Below are 20218 nucleotides of genomic sequence, written 5' to 3'. Positions count from 1 at the left end.
TTTAAATCGAGAGAGCCAGCAGATGAAACCACAACAGCAATTTCCTGTTGTCCTTGAGGGATTCTTTGCCCTCCTTCTTCACTGCCATTTATTACATTATGTAGCTTAAAGCTGACTGATATCCCCACAAATATGAGACCAGGCAGAGTGGACCCCATTGAATATGGTGCATTCTTCTGACTGTAGTGTCTGGAATAGATCCTAAAAAGCTCTGTCAGTGTGTTGGCTCACACAGGGAAACCAGAGCGGGGCACTGAGTGAGAGGAAGGTAGCTAAGTATAGGTTGCATTTCAGTATTTTTACATATGAAAATATAACTGACAAAGGGATAACACAGCTCTGTGTCTAGTAACATCATTACCTCCTCAGGTTTGGCTTAACTCACTCGAGCACTGAGAGTGAGTCAGTTTGGCTATTTGTGACAATGCAAATGAGTATCTAATCGCTCAAACTTCAGCATCCGTACAACGTGTAAGACTGAATTGGAGCACAGCATTGTGGGAAATACAGAGGGAAGTCCCCAGATGTCTTCACAAAAATGCTTAAATGCGGACTTTTACTTGCTTTGGTTTGAATGACATCTACAAAAGGAACTCTGTATAAAATATGTCACGGTCAGTCAGTCACTTTAGTACAGACTGAAACATCTCAACAAATATTGGCTAAATTGCAAGAAATCTTTGTACAGATATTCAAGGTCCCTAGCAGATGTATCGTAATGACTTTGATGAACCACTGGCTTTTCACTTTGTGCCACTATGAGGTTGACATTTTTGATTTTGAGTAAAATGTCTCAAGGTATGGTATGCAATGCCAGGTCCCCTGAGGATGAATTTTAGTGATTTTGATGATCCTGTGAGTTTGTATCTAATGCCACCAGCAGGTCAAAGGGTTTTTTTTTTTATAATCAAGTTAAATATATCTTCACACTTTCTTAAAGGATTGCCACAGATGATGAACCCTAATCACTCTGGTGATCCTTTGATCTTACACCACTATGAGGTTGACATTTTTGGTTGTTAGTGCATTGTCTGAATAACTATTGAGTGTGAATATGAATCCATGTTCCCCCTTAGGACACATTGCAATAACTAATTTAACTTAATTTGTCCAACCTGCCACATTAGTGCTATTCTCGTCAGCCTTAGCTATGCATGTTATGTCATGATCAGAATAGCATAATAAGTGAGATGGTGAAGATGGTACCATGACAACAAGATTTTTTTAACATCATCACCAGGGCTGCTAAGGAATAAAAGCTCATTTTGAGCCTCAACTTTTATCCACTTTACAGTTTGGTCTTCTTAGCAAATACAGCCTGACAGAGCTGCTTGTCCTGCTGCCTGCAGCACAGTTCTGATTGATCTTGTTAGGGTTGCAGGGTGTTTTTTATCATGAGCTGCTGTGCTGCTGCATAACCTCTATCTTATGGGGAAACCTGAGAGTGTATAATACCCTGACAGCATGAGGTGAGATAAGGATTCAGGGAGAATAAAGACACAGCAGTGAAACCAATAATAACCCTGAAACCTGACACAGTTGTCTCCTGTTACTCACGTCAAAAACAGACAATAAAAACACCCAAACTCCAGCTGCTCTACATTTTCCCACAAGTTTCCTCTGACTTTACCTCAGCATTGAGAAAAACAACGTCATCTATATCTTCTGTGCCACACGTGTGGGCTTGTGATTAACCTGTAACCTAATGCTACAGTATCTAGTATAGGATGTGTGATTCCAGTGAAGGTCTAAAAGCACCCCAGGCAGTCGTTCCTACCAAAACAAGTCACTCACTCCTGGCTTCCCATCCTCTTTATGGTCAAAGGGCACTGCACTCAGGCTTGCACTATTTGTGTACTTATGTGTTTTGTCAGCATTGTTACTTGTTTTTTTCTCTTTCCACATTCATGTTTGCTTCTTTTCCTCCATGTAACTTAAAATCTAAAAGCTTGCACGCTGTTTCTCTTTATGGACCATTTCCAGCATGACATCTGTTTTTCCCATCATATCTCAGCACAGACAGGCCCAGCCATTTGTCTCAAAATAAATAACCTGAGATTTATAAGTTCTCTGAGTCTGCGTATAGTTATCTATAAAGACAAGTTATCCTACTTTTCTTTGATAAATCCTACATTGAAGCCCGCCTATAACTCTCTCAGAATGGCCTATCTGCATTGCCATAAATCTGTTCTTTGCATCTTAATATATAGTGGAGGTCAGCTGCAGCATGTGACAGTGGCATTTAACCTTAGACACACAGAAGACTGCTGACCAAGCATGAAGCAAATGCTGCGGATGCTTCCTGTGGTCGCCCTGATGGTCAGAGTTTTAGCTCTTCTGACTCCTCTAAGGCAGATCTGACATGCAATCAAAAGCGAATAACTTTGGTTATATTGAACAATGAACAAACAGTTTTCTGTTCTGGTAACAATCGACTGAAAACATCTAAAATACTGAAGGGAAGGAATGAAAGACACACTTTGATGCCTAGTAACATTTTTCTGCCTGAAAAAGACAATCTAGTCTTCCTGAGGTTGGCCAGTGAGCCCCAGTAAAGCTTTACACAAGAGATTTTATACAAACCTGAACCTAGGGTTGGGAAAGATGACAGTGTTAAAGGGTTACTCTAATGATTCAGTTTTTATACACATTCATAGAGTGGGTGGACTTTCATGAAGCAGATAAAAGAAAGAATGGTCAAAGTTGAAGCAGCAGCGATGTCCTGCATTTTCCTTAGTAATCCCTAGCTCCAAAAACACTGGGTCCTGCATTTCCCATAATGCAACAAGTGACAACTTTTTGTTACCCCCTGGTGAATACCCATGTCTCTCAAACTCCACTCCCCATTTATAAAACAGGCTTTCTGTTTTACATGTGTAGTCTTAATGCGCAGGCCTAAATAACCTTGATGACATCATTCGGGTTATTTTGTCAAAGTTCCTCGAGAGCCACAGAAGATATTATACAGCTGTTTTCACCCGCTGTGTAGTAACAGTCAAGATCATGCTGTACAGTTTATCGTGGCGTAGCTATCTCTTTAATATCGCTAGTTGTATTTGATCAACAAACAGGGCAGCTTCATGGTTCTGTTGGATATATGCATCAATCTAATGAAGGAACCTATTTGTCACATTTAGTACTCTGAATTAGCCAAATATAAAAATCTTATTCTTTGCATTTTATCCTTAGTTTTAAATTGAATTTAAAGATTTTCTTCCTATTGCTCACCCCCACCTGAACCTATTGTTGGAATGCTCTTTTTGCGATTTGACTGACAACACTATTAGATGTTTGTTGCCTGGGTCATTTTTTGTCGTCACCAAGTGAAGTACCCAAGATGATATCTCTGTGCTATCTTTGTGCTTAGTGTTAAGATCACACCTCAGTGTTTTCCTGATCACTCCCTCCTGCCCACTCCATATGTGTCTCAATCATTGCAAGCTTGCTCTAATAAAGGCAAGTGGTGTCTCCATAGCATTTACCAAACATGTTTCTTTCAAGGCTACAAAGACAAATTGATGCAAATACAAAGAATGCACAGTATTAATGAGTAGTGAGTGTAGTGTGTGTGTGTGTGTGTGTGTGTGTGTGTGTGTGTGCATGTGAGTGGGTGCCAGTGACTGAATGTGTTCATGGATACAAGAGCAACAGCGTCCTGTTTTTTCATCACCAGGCTTTGTTTGGTCGTGAGCGTCTTCCTGGAGACACTTTGTTTGGTGTCTTTGACAGTTGTCTGTTTTGATTGTGACATGATGATCACTCTGGATTACAGCTTGTTGTGAGATTTTCTCATCCATTCATTCACACTTACTTTCTCTTCCTGTGTCTCCTGCAGCGTGGGTGGGCTCCCTCTCCATGGGGATGATCTTCTTCTGCTCTCCCATCGTCAGCGTCTTCACCGACGTCCTCGGCTGCAGGGTCACTGCAGTGGGAGGCGCTGCCGTCGGCCTGGTAGGCCTGCTGGCCAGCTCCTTCGTCACGTAAGGAAGAAATCACCGCTGCATACAGTATACATGACACCTACACCTACAAGAGTAGTGGGGGCGTGAGCAACGTCACTCCTTCAAGTTAAGAATATCAGTTAGCCAACACGTAACAATAACAATAAATAAAGCTTTATTATCACATGTAGAAGCAATAAGCAGTGAAGAAAACAGTCAAATTTCTGCTTATCAAGTGACTGTCAGACACAGGGCTGGCTGACAGCTGGGTTCTGCAGCAGACAGTGCAAGGTGCAGAATTTCTTCGTCATGTGATTTCACTGTTGGCAACTTATTTTCTAGAGCAGGCACTCAGATTTATTTACCTTCAACAGGACTTTGGAAGCACCACCTGTATTTATGTGGACCTTAGACATAAATGATTTTAGCTTGTTGAATGTGCTGTTTGGTGCATTTTGCCCAGGATGAAACGCTTGGTGGTCAAAAATTGTGCCTAATAATAGTAGTAATAAATATATGTCTATTTCTCTGGACCAGAGAGCTTCAGCAGCATGTGGACTGATCTGAGCTGAGTGTTTTTTAAAGCTGTAGGAAATCGGAGGAAGCTTTGAGCTTGTTGCTTTGCAGCTCAATGACTTCATCTTGTTGCAACATCAGTTAAGTGCAGCAAATATGTTCAGTTCCTTTTATTTACTCTCCATGTCCTGAAACATTTCACCAAATGCCTGCTGGAGTTTTCACTCACCAGCATATTCAGATGTCACAGCAGGCTTTTGTTCTTGCATTATTTGTGTTGCTACTTCTTTCCAGTTGCACTTGCCACAGCTTTAATCTCACTTGATTTCACTTTAGAAAGCATAGAGCAGAGAAGTTATGGAGCTTGAGGTTCAGCTCTGAGAGTTCACATCAGGTTGTCCTTCTTCTCTATGAATTATTCCAGACAAACAGTTTTACTCTGTGTGGTTGGTTCTGGCAGCTCTGCAACAGCAACACAGCGCTACTTCATAAATTCTCCTTCTGAGTGAGGTTTCAGCTTCTTGGCTATTAGCTCGCTCACCACAAACCTGCCTGCAAAGCAGTGTCTGTGTCAGAATGTGGTCTTGTGAAATCTGCTTGTTGGGCATTCACACTTCTCTGATAAGTGTTAAGTTTATCCAAGTACATTTGTACTTGCAACTTATCTAGGCCCAGTGATTTCTGCAATGCAGAAAGCCCGGATGGACTTGTGCACGTTGGTGAGGAAAATGGAATCAACTGTAAAACACAGAATGCTGCAGAACTTGGCATCCTTTCAACAAACTCTCAGAAGTGCAACCACATCGGCAGATGCCAGACAAAAGTTTTTTGAAGACTTTGTGGCTGTTTGCACACAGTCAGATATTCTGTTGGAAAAAAATGAGAGTAGCCTCCATCAGACCCACTTCGCATGTGTGCGAGCTGCATGTGGAGGCTGTCCTGCAGAAGATCAAAGGGAAGATCAGAAGAAAAAACAGTGCCACGTTGTGTTCAAATTCATTGGTATTCTTTAAATTTCCAATGTCTGAACTTAAATCATAAAACACAGAATTCCAAAAAAATTAAATGGAGCTGATGGAAAATATTACATGAATAAAATGAATTTCACAGTGAACTCATTCAGTTAAGTGTGTTTTCAACTGCAATGATTTTGCAGACAGTTGTCATGATGCACATCACTGATATTATGTAGCCACTGTATGTATGTTGTGTTCAGAGACCACCCGCAACAGTGTTTTAGTCCACTGTTTTGAGGGGTTTTCTTTTAGCGCAGAAAAAAGTCGCTTCGGGGGCCGGATCAAACGTAAGGCCCAGGGGCTGGAGTGACGAATGAGTGTCTCTAACATCAGCGTGTTTTGCAGTTCAGAGCATGCATGAAGAGCATGAATCAGAGCAGCAACATCAAAGCACCATGCTCTTTCCTAATGCATACACATTATCTTTTTAGATGCTTTAAGCGACTGAGATGTCTGGAGGTAAAAAGACGGTGTCGTCAACATAAAAATGAAAATCACAAGGCTGAGTTGGAAAATGAATTTTAATGAATAATTTTTATGAAAAAAGGGGGACTAATATTGTATATCCTTGAGTGACTCCTTCATCAGCCATCTAATATTCTATAAATATCAACTGCTGCTGGAAACTGAACAGCTTTACTCAAGCTGTTGGTGGATAAGTAGGCAGCATAACTAGACATAAAGCATTTATTCGCAACAGCAGTCAACAAGTCTATTTTTCCTGTCGGAGAATTATTTATGTAGCCTTTGAATGTGCAGATAATGAACAAATAGCAAAGCTCGACCAACCAAAGCAAAACATGTTTTACTTGCTCTGTCTCGATGAGTTATCTGGTTGATGGATCTTCCCTGCAGCAAGAACACTGCATCATGAGCCATATATGAACAGCTCACATGGCTTTCTAGTGACCTTTTCAGAGTTTTCACAACTTTTCTTTTAGCCAGTGTCATGACAAGTTGTTTAGGAGCACTAATGGAAATCAGTCGCTGGTTATTTTCTGTGTGCATACATTCAGTGATGCGACTTGTTGTTCTGTCTACTCTCAGGTCCCTCGGCCCCATGTACTTCACCTACGGCATCGTGTTTGCCTGCGGCTGCTCCTTCGCCTACCAGCCCAGCCTGGTCATCCTGGGCCACTACTTCAAGAAGCGCCTGGGCCTGGTGAACGGCATCGTTACCGCCGGCAGCAGCATCTTCACCATCACCCTGCCCTTCGTGCTGTCGGGCCTGCTGGACAAAGTGGGTCTCCAGAACACCATGCGTGTCCTGTGCATCCTTATGTTTGTGCTGATGCTGGCCGGCTTCACCTACAAGCCCCTGCTGCCAGTCAAGCCCTCCAACACCAGCACAGGCGGCCGGTGCCCGCCCATGAACCAGATCTTCAACATCAATATCTGGAAGTCTTTGGGATATCGCATTTGGGCCTTTGGTATCCCTGCAGCCCTTTACGGCTACTTTGTGCCTTATGTTCACCTGGTAAGTTTTACATTTTCTACATACTTCTTCATTCATCTGCTCCCTCAACCAAATTTGATCTTTTTAACCTTCACACACATGTATTTATGTGCTGTTTGTGTTGCTGGGTATCATCGCCCCACTCTCTGGGCCAAATATCAGTCCGATGATGAATAGCAGAGCATAAATATTAGCAGAGGAATTCCATGGTGTGATTTCCCAGTATCCAAATCCCATGTTTTGGATGTGCTCATTGGCATGAAGGAGGAATAAGGGTGAGAGTTCAACTAGGGAGCTTCAACAACACAGATATCAAAACACGTACAAGTAATGTGAGTTTTCTTCACATGAAAGGTGAGAGGAAGAGAAGTCTAAACCCCAGCCAGAATCTTCCAGGCATTCAGCGATGGTACAGAGTGTTACCCTGAGTTGGTTTATGACTCTTAACTGTGCTGCAGTATTTATCAACATAGAGTATATAAGGTTGTCTCTTAGGAAGGTCTGAGTAAAGAAAAGGCACTCTTAAGAACATTGGATCGTTTATTTAAGGATTTAGCATGTTCTTATTATAATATAATAGAGGTGGTCAGAAAAGTGCTAAATTTACATCTAAAATGAATTTGATTTAATTTAATTTAATATCTGTGAGGTATTCTCCATACCTCACAGACTGTCAGCAAAATGAGTCTCATAATCCATGCGCACGAATGAACTGAAGCAGGAACATTATATGAATTCTCAGTAGAGAATTAATTTAATCTTTAAGAAAGAGAAGTTCTTTGTGTTTCTGGTGGGTAACCGGTGTTAACAAACAGACCCCTGTTTGTGAATCACTTCCCTCTCCTCGGTTCAGTGGTTGTGGAGGAGCTCTGGCTGCAGTCTTCAAACATACATTAAAGTGCAGCCCTTTTGGCGAGGGCTTAACCGTGGCCACACATTAGACGTAGTGTTTACCCATGAACTATATGTGAGTGATCTTTCCATCAGGGGCTTTCCAGTAGGTTCAGGTTTTGTTTATTAAAAAGATCTGTGTATATCCCCAGCTTGCGCTTGAATTGTTTAACTCCCATCATACAGCACCTTCTCACTGTCACACTGTGCCTCTCCACAATTTTTGAAAGAGACCACAGAAGCCGTCACACCTCAACTGCTCAATAAAATTAAATGTTCCTTGGTTTTAGAAAGCTACACAGTAAGTCCTTTGTGTGACAAATGATTTATTACTGGCTGCAGACTCTGGACACTGCGCTGTCCTGGTGCTGCTGAGCCTTTGACAGGAATCTCTGGAGTTGCACTGGACTGGTTTTCTTCTTACCTGGATCTTACACCTAATTTTTGGCTCCATTCATCAACAGCTAGCATCACCTATGGCCCGCCCCTCATTTCACTACAATCATCTAAACTTCTTGTTTGTTGTTTCATTAACATAATGATTCTTATCCTTCTGTACATCCTTTAATCTGGAAAGCACTTTGTGCTTCAGCATGAAAAGTGCTTCTTTTTATTATGATCATTCTTTTTCTTCTTCCTCTTCTCTCTATTATTATTATTATGATATTTACAATGTCATTGTTCAGTGTTTCTCACCACACCACACTGTGTGTATCCTTGAGGACTAACAAACATGTTGAAGGCATTTTCTCTCTTTTTGAATATTTTAAAATCTCCATAGTTTACATATGTTTGCCAGCTACCAGTCTTCTTCTTGCTTCCTCTTGCCAGTGGCTTGATATGTTTCAACACGCGCCACAGCCACCTGCCACCTGGAGTATTCTTCTTTCCTGCTGATTTTGGCACATTGCTGTGTTTCTTGGCACATTACAGTCATTAACAGTCGATCAGAGTGTAATGCATGTGCTTCCTTTTGGGGATCCATTTTTAAAGACTTTGAGACTGATGGTCAAAAACTCAACAAAGTAACTTTGAGTTATGTTAATACCAAAATCTCTTTGGTGTGTTTTGGGCATTTTCGTATTCTACAGTTCTTTCTTTCTTTGTAGTTTGACAGAATTATATGAGCTGAAGAACCTTTGAAGCCCTTTTAGACTTTATTGGATAAACTAGAACTGCCTGATGGTCATATTGACAACTTTTCAGGCTCTTTTTTTACCTCCTTAAAGAGCCGGTTTAACCCATATTATCAAAAACATGTTTTCTCATTCATCAGTTACCTCTTCCTTACCCTGAGAACGCTGTCTGAAACGTTTTCAATGCTGTGAGCACCACACAGCTCCATTTTATTGGGTTAGAGGCAGAAATCTAGAAACAGATATCTAAATATCTGGACAAATAAAAACAAAACCATCTGGAAGGCTAGAAACCACCAGAGGCAAGTGAGTAAAAGTTTTCAGTTAGGAGCTGTTGACCTAATAGCGAATTATCCGTTGACACCTGAATGGAACATACTCCAGACTGTTACACTGAGTCTTACTGTTTATATGCTGAAGTATGTAGCCGTTAAGGTGACCGCATTCCACAAACTGTATATCAGCAGCAGCTTTGTAATTCCCTCACAGCAACATGTGTCCACATGAGATACTTCAGCTGTGTGGTCCTCATGAATGTAACCAAATATGACAGGAAGACTCAATCTGCAGCTCTCATTTCAGTCACGACACAGTTCTGTAAACAAGCGTCTCTTTCCCTGAATCTCCCTTTATTTTTGGCTACAAGATAGAAAAATATGATTTTGGAGAAGACATCTTGGGAGGGCCGGACAGCCGGGCCTGGATGTCTTGGACAGACTCAAGAGGTGACTGTTTATTTGGACATGATGACTCTGTTGTTGGAGGGATCCCAGCCTGTGTTTTCCCAACACTTCTCCTGTGTCTACTACTCAGACTGGGACACTGCAGGGGCTCGGCTGCAGCCTCAGCGCCGCCCCTGGCCTGACGGCCCCAGCACCCGGCCTGCCCTAGACACAGATCCCCCTTCCCTGCATTCAAGGCCAAGCCCTGGCCTTGTGACACTGCATGGGGAGAAGAAGAAAGAAAAAGCATAGGTCAAACAGCACGTTAGTCAGCTTTTCGCTCTTCGCTCTCTGCTGTGTTTGCATGCATGAGTTAATGTTTTGTTGCATAAAATGCTGACTGCAGCATTTAAGAGCCACACTGCCCAGTTTCATGTGTGTTTTTCCTTTTTCCATATCAAGAGTAAAGCCCAATATATGCACACACACACACACACACACACACACACACATACACACACACTTTTTCCAGTATTGCTGATATGAGAGATAAGATCAGGTATGGCTGTGGTTGTCCTCTAAATGAACTGATTAAATGTGTGGTAGTGTATTGCAGGGCAGGGTTGGAAAGGAGTTTGAATTTACTCTCTAAAGTTTGATCTTTGCAGATTGTTCATGCATGTTGCTGAATGAGCATTGCTGAATCATAACAGACTGACATTAGCAGCATATTGAGTGGCACTTTTCTTTAGAAAGCTGCCTCTACTTTAGAAATGAGCTTGTTTCCGTGTGTTTAATGAGGAGCACCTGCAGGGCTGCCGTGTGTGGGCTGGAGCAGCACTAGATGTTTAATGACCATTAAACAGCCAAGAAGAGAGAGCAGAGAGAATGTGGGCTGATGCACAGTGGGGCTCTGAAAGGGAAAATTGACCCTAAAACACACTAGTAAAGCAGCTTTTAGGAGCGAATTGGTGATGTGTCATGTTGTTTGTCATGTGTTGCTTAACATCAATGATGGTTTCGGTCTTTCATGTAGTTTGTTGACGATAAGAAAAAAATAAAATAGCACTAGACCTTTATTAATGGAAATGATTCAACAATGTATAAAATCAGCACCAGGTTTTATAGTCTCTATCCCTGACAGCCCATCAAATGAAGCTTCTATCACAATTCTTCCTCTTCCTGAGAACTGTCATTTTGCAGCCTCAATAGACCATGATGCATTGCAGCCACATGACATGTTGCTGCTGTAAGAGGTTTTTCACTCTGAATACCCCCTTCCATGGCATCACTCTATCGTAATATAATCAGTCATGGTGGATGCAGAAAGGTCTGAAGTTCAAATGCATTGTGGGGAATGTAGGAGGTGATTGAGCGTAGCAGAAGAGCAGGGGTTAGATCTAACGAAAGGCAGAGCTGAGAAGTGATTAAAAGTTTAAGCGTTCTGCCAGCATGGAACTCATGTTTGTTTTTGTGTGTATTTATTTTGTAGAGTTTTGATGTCGCACACCACAAGGCCTGCTGCCACGCTCTGAGTTACATCACATGGAAGTGAGCTTGAGTTCCTGAAAGTGATCAAAGACACATACACGCCCTCGAAAAGCAAACAGTCAAACTGCGTCCTACTGCGATCTTTGTACACGTCTATGCAGCTCTGATAAGCATCGTTGCTCCATCAGTCAGTTTAAATAGAACTACTTTTTCCACCAACACTTACTCGCATAGAAACTTCAAATTTTGGCCAGTCCCTCAGGACATTGGTGGACAATTGCATCATGTATTATCATTTCTGTCATTGTACAGTCATGTGGGGGGGACAGATAAGGTGCAGTAGTGTTTGGAGACTGGAGACAGACTGACTGTCAGCAACGGTTGATCAGTTTATGTCCAAATGCCAAAGCTCCATGAACGCCAGCATGACACAAGCTGAAGCACGAGAGCCACTGCTGGATCTACAGGGCCATTAAATCTGTTTAAAGCCAGAGGAGGAGCACTCTGTTTTTCTTGCTTTATATTTGTAATGAGTACACATGCGACACAACACCATCCTGCAACCTCACAGGAAGCCTCGAATACATAACAGACATAATTGATGCAGCGTGTGAACGAGTCAGAGAGTTCAATAGCGAATGCCTTCTTCTGTTTGCCTGATACACTCAGTAGCATTTACCCCGGTGGTCACAATGACAGAGGGATTATAGATTTCCTCCTCACGCTTGTTCAGTAATCTGTGACATCAGAGCAGAGGGACCACCTGTCTCATAGATCAATCTGACCAGATGACTCTTATCAAGGGGAAGTAGGTATGTGGAGTTTCTGCTTGCGCATATATGTTTGCGCTCTCCTTGTCCGTTGTGCTATCTCGCGTCTCGGCTACATGATCCACTTGACCTAATCAGGGTGCGCTTTGGCCGACTGATGCAGTTATATCATCAACACGTTGCGCCACAGTTGAGTCCTACAATGAAAAGCCATCCGTCTCCTTCTGAAGAGGATTCACAAAGATAAACAGAAGCAATATAATAAATTTCATGTCTGCACAAGGCTGTAGGAGAGTTAGTGTGAAGATTATTGAGAAATATCTTGGAGTTCTTGACAAAAACAAGCTGTTGAATTGTTAAAAAGGGTACTAGTAACCAAGCAGCCCATTTCCAGAGTGACATCAGAGGCCAAAATTATGGAAAATAGCATAAATTTTTTAGTATTTCCTGAAAAAACGCCATTCTTTGTTCATTAATTATCCCCAGTGGCTGAACGGATGTCTAAACACCACTTACCATCAACAGCTGACTGCTTTACGCCTGCTGATGGTAATGATAAGAACAGGGAGTGGTGGGTGAATGTAACATGTGAACTCCTGCTGGGAGAGCGCCAGTCACATCTGGCATGCCTCTGAAAGCCCCCCCCCAGGAGTCGGCCTCGATGCAGCGTGTGTATCATCAGTTACCCTGCTGACACATGTATGCATACACACACTGAGCCTCCAGCTGTTATAACTACACACTGCGTCTTGGATGCAGCAGGGACGCCCCTGAACACAGAGCGTGGAGTTGTGGTGTAGTGACAAAGACAAGTCATCCACAGGTCTTTGCAGATGGATGTGTGACCTGCAGGGGGGATGGAGGGGGGCCGATGGTGGAAGCAGCAGACAGACAGACCCTTTGAGCAGGACTGCTGCAGACTGCCCGGAGGTAGAAGTAGCTGACAGGGCTTTTCATGGGATCTGTAAATTGGCCTCAATGCTGCCAAACACCCCAAAACCTCACATACAGTTCCAACCAGATTCATGCAGAACACTAAGCATTCCATGCAAATGAAGTGTCACGTTCTCAGCATGAAAAACGTATGAAAACTTACTCCTCTTTTATTTTTTCTTTGTTTAAATAGACCAAATAGAATCAGTGGTTCACTCACAGCTACGTGCCTCTGGAGGAAGCTGATGTCCTGCTAATAAACTGCTCTTGACGACATTATTAACTCACTTGATGAAAAGCAACAATGCGCTGGGCTCCTTGTAACTCTCTTTTGATGCTGTTAATCACATTTTGTTAAATAAATGGCTTCCCATTGGTTTTTAATGACTCTGCCTGTCGTACAGCTGGATCAAATCATGTTGCTGCGGTTTGAGTTTATACTGTTGTTGCAGATGGTTTCAAATCAAGCGCCCAGATGGCTGATGAAGGTGTCCCATGTGATCAATATTAGCCCCCCTGCTATTTACACCACACATGCAAATCATTTCCTTTCAGTTGAGCCCTGCTGTGTCCATTGTTATGCTGAATACCATCCTGTATGTCATCAGCTCTACCTCAAACCTTCTCCAGGTCTACAGGCCACTCTTAGTGACCTGTAGACCTGCTTTAGTCATTTAAAACATTTCACAAAAGCACAAAGCTTAGATTTACAGCTCTGATTCATGCTCTTAATTGAAATCTAACACAGTACGGTGTTATAAATACGAGTAAGTTTGGATAGATAGATAAACTGTCTTACAAAATTCATGGCAAACAGCAGGAACATCTGTGTTTCTCTCGTGTAAACAGAAAAAAACCCTCAGAATTCACTGTGAGTCTTCTGGTTCCTGTAACTGAATTGTCTTGTTGTGATGTTGAATACACATAATTTGTTTTCAGGCCACTCTTATAATCATGAATAATTGAAACTTCTTTTTGCCTGGGTGTTCCACTGGATTAGAGCCATGAGGCAGCTGTGTTCATCTGTCTCCATGTCTCCACAGATGAAGCATGTGGAGGAGCGTTTTGGACCAGACACCAATAAAGAAGTTCTGCTCATGTGCATCGGCATCACGTCTGGCGTGGGTCGTCTCATCTTCGGCAGGGTGGCGGACTACGTTCATGGGGTCAACAAGGTCTTCCTGCAGGTGAGTTTAAGGACTTGCAGGTGATGTGGTTGTCATGTTTTCAACTTACACTGGTTGAAAATTGCTAAACAACACCAAACCCACAGACTCTGAACAACAGCCCACATTAGCTTCTAACTGCTCAGCTGCAGCACATTAAACAGCATGCAAACGTACCTGCGGTTTGGGTACATGCTGGTGTGGCTCTTACTCTTCACACTGTCTGCCTGTGACATTTACTGTAGTTTACTTTACGCTGTTCATCAGCACTGTGGCAGCCAGCTAGCTGCTGTCAGTCAACCATACAGGGACATGCCCATCTGCTGAGATGAAAAAAAGCACTAATGTCCCTAATAAAAGCTAACAACTAACTAATAAGAAAACTAAGAAAGTGGAAACAAGTGGTAACAAGTTCATATTTGGAGGACAGTTTTCATGCGAATCCACTCCTCTCTTGACCTTCCAGGTGACCTCCTTCTTCGTCATTGGCCTCATGTCCATGATGATCCCTCTGTGCAACATCTTCGGTGGGCTGATCGCCGTGTGCCTGTTGATGGGGCTGTTTGACGGCTGCTTCATCTGCATCATGGCCCCCATCGCCTTTGAGCTGGTTGGGGCCAAAGACGTGTCCCAGGCCATTGGCTTCCTGCTGGGCCTAATGTCCGTGCCCATGACTGTGGGACCCCCCATCGCAGGTAATACAGGACTAGTCTCAATCCTGTGTCAATGCTCTCTTAATAATGACTGATATATATGATACATGGTCACATCATACTCAATATTGTCCATGTTATTTGAGTAGAGCGTGGTGTTTTAGTGCATTTGTAGTCTCTTCATGAGCTTCCCAGCTCCAGAGGTGCTGCTCTGGAGCTGTCCCTGACAGGAAAAGTACTGTGATCAATAGATAGTTCACTCTTTGCTGGGCACCATCACATCAACATCACAGTCACTGAAAAGCACTGCCAGAAACCTTTAGACATCTTTATATAAAGATATCATCTGTCAATAGAAGGTGTTGTCACTCCCTGCTTTTCCTTTTGGTCATCACACAAATAAAGTTTTAGAATTGGAACAGGCAGGAGACAGAGAAGAAAAGTCGTCTTTTTATTCAGAGGGCTTTTGCGCCACCTAGTGTTTATTTTGGCACCTCATGGTGTTGGGCTGGGATTAGAAGCACACAGTGTATGCTCGCGGTTGTGTCCATATTCCATGGGAAATACATGACCTCTTCAACACTGGAATGCAAGTGACTAAAGCTGCATTGTAACATGTACATCAGCTCATATGAGCATCATGTGAAGAGCACTTGAGCTGTCTGAGACACAAGGAAGTCATTTTCTTTAGATAGAGACAGGGCACGTGTGACTATTTATTGAACTTTCCCCCTCCAGTAAGTTCAGAGGTCAGAGTCTGCGTGAACCACCCTCAAGCTGAACAAGTGACTCTCCAGAGATGTTCACATGCACAGGAGAAGTCACATGACTGGGAGAAACTGAGTTATGTGGGAAATTGAAAGCACAGACCTTTACATGCTCAGCAGTAATCTGGTTACTGTAAAATCCACGTTTACATGCAGCAGATCAGTAATCAACTGTGCTGTGGGCCACTGTGGAAACTGCCTTGTTTTGACTTACATAGACTGCATGGTGTCATTTAGTCTGACTTTGAACTTTCATGACTCTAAGATGGCTGCTGGTCTTTCATCCTGCTGTCACCGTGTCACTTTCACTGTCTTTGTCATGCACGTGTGCATGTTTAAAAAGCCAACGAGACATTCCTTCTTCCTCCAGGAGAAATGTTGCTGTAAAATCAGGTTTCTCAATTCTGAAAAGTGTGTCTCTCATTTCCATGATATTTGAGTGAGCAGGTTATCGCCAGCTCGCTGCGCTTACTTTCTTGCGGGCTACTTAAGCGCATGTAACAACCTTGTTTGAGAGGTGTCAACATGAACACAAGAGTGGAGACCCTGTCTCAGCAGCTGCCATTGAGCCCGCTTGTTCACTCTCAGCAGCAGGATCTGATCTGATGCATTTGACATAATGAGCATGACTGAACTCCAAAAAAACTAGAAATAGACACACAAGTATCCCTTTAGATAATTCTGGTTAATGTTGCCCCTCACAGGCTCCAGTAAAGTCAGTGTTGTGATTATGGGTCAGAGCTTCAGGCCAAACCACATGCAGCAGCTGTTTCCACTGGTGTGATGTTGCACTAATGTTGCACTGTTGCCTTTCTCTGGTGACAGGTTTCCTGAGGGACAGACTAGGTAGCTACGACGTGGCCTTCTACCTGGCAGGCATCCCCCCGATCTTCGGAGGAGCCGTGCTGTGTCTGATACCCTGGGTGGAGGCCAGGCGCAAGAGGATGGAGAAGGAGACCCTGAGCAGAGACCAGGACGTCAGCCAGAAGATGATAGAGCACGAGAAGGCTCAGGGAGAAGCGGCATACAAAACCGGAGAGTCTGTCCTCTAAGAGCCCCGCTGGCCAGACTGAAAGAGAGACACGCAGTACGGGGTCAGACTGAGACTGCTAAGTACTGAGATTCGGTGTATGTGTTTTAAGAAGATTGTAATGACTGCCTTCCGTGGGAGAATGTCAGAAAATGCCAAAGCGACGAAACATATCAGATAAAGTCATAGGCTGAAGTACAATTTACATGAATGTGATCTTGAAGAACTATGCATTAGATTGTTTCAATTAGACTGAACTAATCTTACAGCAAGCAAACTTGAAGTTTTAAATGAAAATAGAGAAAACTGTACATTTCATATTTGTAACAAAGGAAAGAAGGCATGCTCTTCTCACAATAAAAGCAGCGTGGCAGCTGCTGATTCAGTCTTTAGCAACAGTCTCTACCGAAACCAACTTTCAGATTGTGTCCTTAAGGGAAAGGTGGACTTCATTCATCATTCTTTACAGTTGGTTTGCAACACTACCATATGGTTTGAGATGAAGAAATATGTCATAAGAAGGAAACTTAACTTGATTCAGCCTCAATCACTTTCTCTGTTTTGCATCAAGCAAAACGGCAAACTGGTCTGCTAAAGATTTCTCCTTAAACCTGCCATCTTTATTGTCTCCGGTGTCCCCTTTAAAGGGACTGTGTCCTCAGAGAAGGGCTCTGAGAGGTTTGGGGCTCAGGAGTTCATTGTTCGTGTTATTAATGAAACTCTGGGATCATCTGAGCTGTGAAGGTGCTCAGACACTTCAAGGGAAGCAGCTTTAAGCACAATGATTTTACATCTCAAGACAAGCAGCTCTGTCCCTGAGGCTAGGTCCACGAAATGTTACACAATGGACTGTACCCAAGGTTGGATTAGACCCCCAGGGGCCCAAAGGGTCCAGGTTCATCATGTTTCAATTAGCTTGTGGTATCTGATTGCAGATTAGTTTGGTAATGCTGTATGCATAAACTGAAATGATGGGGGCCTGAAGGAGACACCTGCATTATAACATAATCCACAGGTCCTTGTGCTGAAATCCACATTGAAGGCCTTCCTTGTTTAAATTTATGTTATGCTTATATGATCTATCTTCCTCAATTAAATCCTGGTTAATCAAATACCACAAACTAATTATTAACTTATACTAGCAAAATATTCATGCAAAGGGGCTGCATGTGATGGAACCATGTGTCTGAGAAATGTGTGAAAATATGTTTTACAGTAATGTCTTAAAAGGAATAGTTTGACATGTTAGGAAATGTGATTTTTGGCCTTCTTTCCAGCAGTTAGATGAAAAATCAACCCCAGCCTCACATCAGTCTGTTGACTGTACTGCTGCTCCCAGCAGCTGGTTAGCTTTGTTTAGCACCAGTTATGGAAACAGAGGAAACTACTAGCCCAGCTCTCTCCAAAGGTAGCAAAATCCAACTTAGAGCTTCTCTAAAACACGTTTCATCTCATAATCAGTACAAAACAATTCATATCAAAATTACTTCTTGGAGTGTTGTAACCATATTTCCCAAAATGTCAAATTATTCCTTTAACAACAAAAACTAGCCAGCACAAGTACACCTGCTTTCAGTTATGAACCTTAATAATGATTCATAAGATACATTGTGTTTGTGGACATGTCTATTAACTGACCATAGTATTGACATTAAGCAGTATTTCTTTGATAAATATCAACAGCCAGTGGTGAGGCTTGTCTTTGAAGTTCTTCTTTTTTCTCAGTAATTTGGTCCAACATTGCAACGTACGTTTACAGTGTCACGCTTCTGGTTCAAGTGGAAAAAGCTCAAATGCTTCCGAGTAAAAGAAAATGAAGTTTGCCCGGTAGCTGACGCTGTCCATGTCATAAAACAGCTGCTGTCATATCAGCAGATGAACTGCTTGGATGGATGACCTCTTCAAATCAAATACCGGTGCATATGTAGTTCCTCACTACTTTATAAACTGTCTATTACACATTCACCTACTGAATCACTTCAGACGGACGCACCTCATTGTGTGAGGATGTGAGTTTGACTAATCATTGACTCTGTGTCCATTAGTCAAGTTAAGTGAAGATAATCATTAACTCTGTACCCAGTTCCTTAACCTTTAGTAGAAAGCTTTGTTTTCTGTGTTCATATTTTATTTATTTGTTAGTTTTTGGGGAGAATGTCATGCTGTAATTGACGGGCATTTGCCTAGAGCCTTGATTTCATTACTGAAGACCAAAATGTAGTGAAATGAAAATAGCTGAAAGTGTATTCATCCTGTTTTGCTGCTGTCATATGTGTCCTGAAAGCTTACCGGTGGAGTCAGTGAACCAGCTGAACATGGTAGGATGTAACTCCGTCACTGTTGACAGTGGTAGAGTGCTTTTGGAAAACTCAGAGACCTTTTGGAAATCAGAGCACCAACACTGAATTCTGTGGGTTCGCTGATGTTTCCTCTGCAGACCTGTGACACTGTCTACCTCAGATGTTGTAAAAGTGCAGAGCTCTGCCCCCGTCCGGATCCATCCCAGCATCCCCGTTCCTGCAGCAGAGGCAGTCCAGCAGAGCAGTGTGAGCAGTGTGACTGTCGAAACACAAATAAATTGAAAAGTCTTAGAAAACTAACTGGCTGTCCGAGCTTTGCTCTTTAATGAACCACTTGTTGCTCAGAACCAGAAATGCCTTTTTTACAAAACAAGTGGAAGAAACTTCAGCAGCGTTTACATCTTTTTTCCTCTTTAAATATATATTTTTATTATGACTAAATCATATCCATTTCTTTTCAATTCAAGCCTCGTTGTAATGCCATTTATGACGGCGTAGACTTTACCTTGAGACTGTTTTCTTTCTGTTGTAGTGCTAGTCACCAATGAGAGCCGAAAGGAATTTCTTGTCAAAGAAAATACTTCATTTGTAGCTCTGAATGTCGATTGTAAACCTCTTTGCCATACACACATTTAAATGTTTTATGCTTAATCATTATTTTTGCTTACTAATCTCTTTTAGTCATTGCCTCCTACTTGCTTTTTGAAATAATGAAGAGACAAAAAGTTAAAAAAGGACATTGCATGTTTTGTTTGTGTTTGGTAGTGACTTTAGACCAAATATTTGAGACCGGTTGCCTTATTAAAGTGCCTTTGCCTCAACAGTGTCCACACAGGCTTTATGTGGCAAACGTGTGTCTTAAGAGTTTTGAATGCGCTTTTCTGCTGGATTGCATTTTATTGTTAATTTGCTGTTATTATTTTGGTTCTCCCACATCTAATCCAGCCACTGGTTTTATTCAGAATATTCGTATGTGTGTGTATTGTTTTTGCTTCAAATACAGATAAAGATTTACTTGTCTAAAACTTTGCTGAAAGAAATGCATCTTTTGCTACTTTCGTACTATTTTTCTGTAATTTTTATCTTGATTTCAATTGACTTCAATTATTGCTTAGTTTTGTTTTATTTATATATCTCGAGTTACCAAAATGTTTGCTACTACAATATAAGCTTTCCTGTCTTTCCTGTCTGCTGCGGGATGTGTGGTGGACTCTTTTATATGCAATGTAATATTATGTAAACACAATCAGATTTCAGTATTTTCAAAACAGTAAAAAAAAGATGTTTAAATTTTCTGTGACTATTTCGTAATTCATCTTTCCACATCCGGTGCCGTGGCTGGCACAGTCTGTCATCACCGAGCTCCGGCCTTTCATTTATTTGACACACAAGCAAAAGATCATTACTCGCCCCCTGTGACTGTGTATGTAAAGCGTGGTGACATTCACAAAGGTGGCTGAAAGATTGGAAAGATATTCCTGTGTGGCTAA

General features: G+C 42.2%; 1 protein-coding gene across 1 annotated transcript in view; it reads left to right on the top strand.

Annotated features, from left to right (window-relative positions):
• The window catches only part of slc16a10 (solute carrier family 16 member 10), a 34060-nt gene extending 14051 nt beyond the window's left edge, over positions 1-20009 (top strand). The window contains exons 2-6 of the mRNA XM_041958592.1: positions 3836-3980; positions 6521-6950; positions 13856-13999; positions 14445-14673; positions 16224-20009. Of these exons, the coding sequence (XP_041814526.1) occupies positions 3836-3980; positions 6521-6950; positions 13856-13999; positions 14445-14673; positions 16224-16450 (1175 nt within the window). The 3' untranslated portion in view covers positions 16451-20009. The remainder of the gene's footprint in view (positions 1-3835; positions 3981-6520; positions 6951-13855; positions 14000-14444; positions 14674-16223) is intronic.
• Positions 20010-20218: the final 209 nt, after the last annotated feature.

Source organism: Chelmon rostratus, chromosome 18 (assembly GCF_017976325.1).
Source record: "Chelmon rostratus isolate fCheRos1 chromosome 18, fCheRos1.pri, whole genome shotgun sequence".
Taxonomy (NCBI): Eukaryota; Metazoa; Chordata; class Actinopteri; order Chaetodontiformes; family Chaetodontidae; genus Chelmon; species Chelmon rostratus.
The sequence above is the reverse complement of the archived record's forward strand: the minus strand, read 5'-3'. Positions and strand labels throughout refer to the sequence as shown.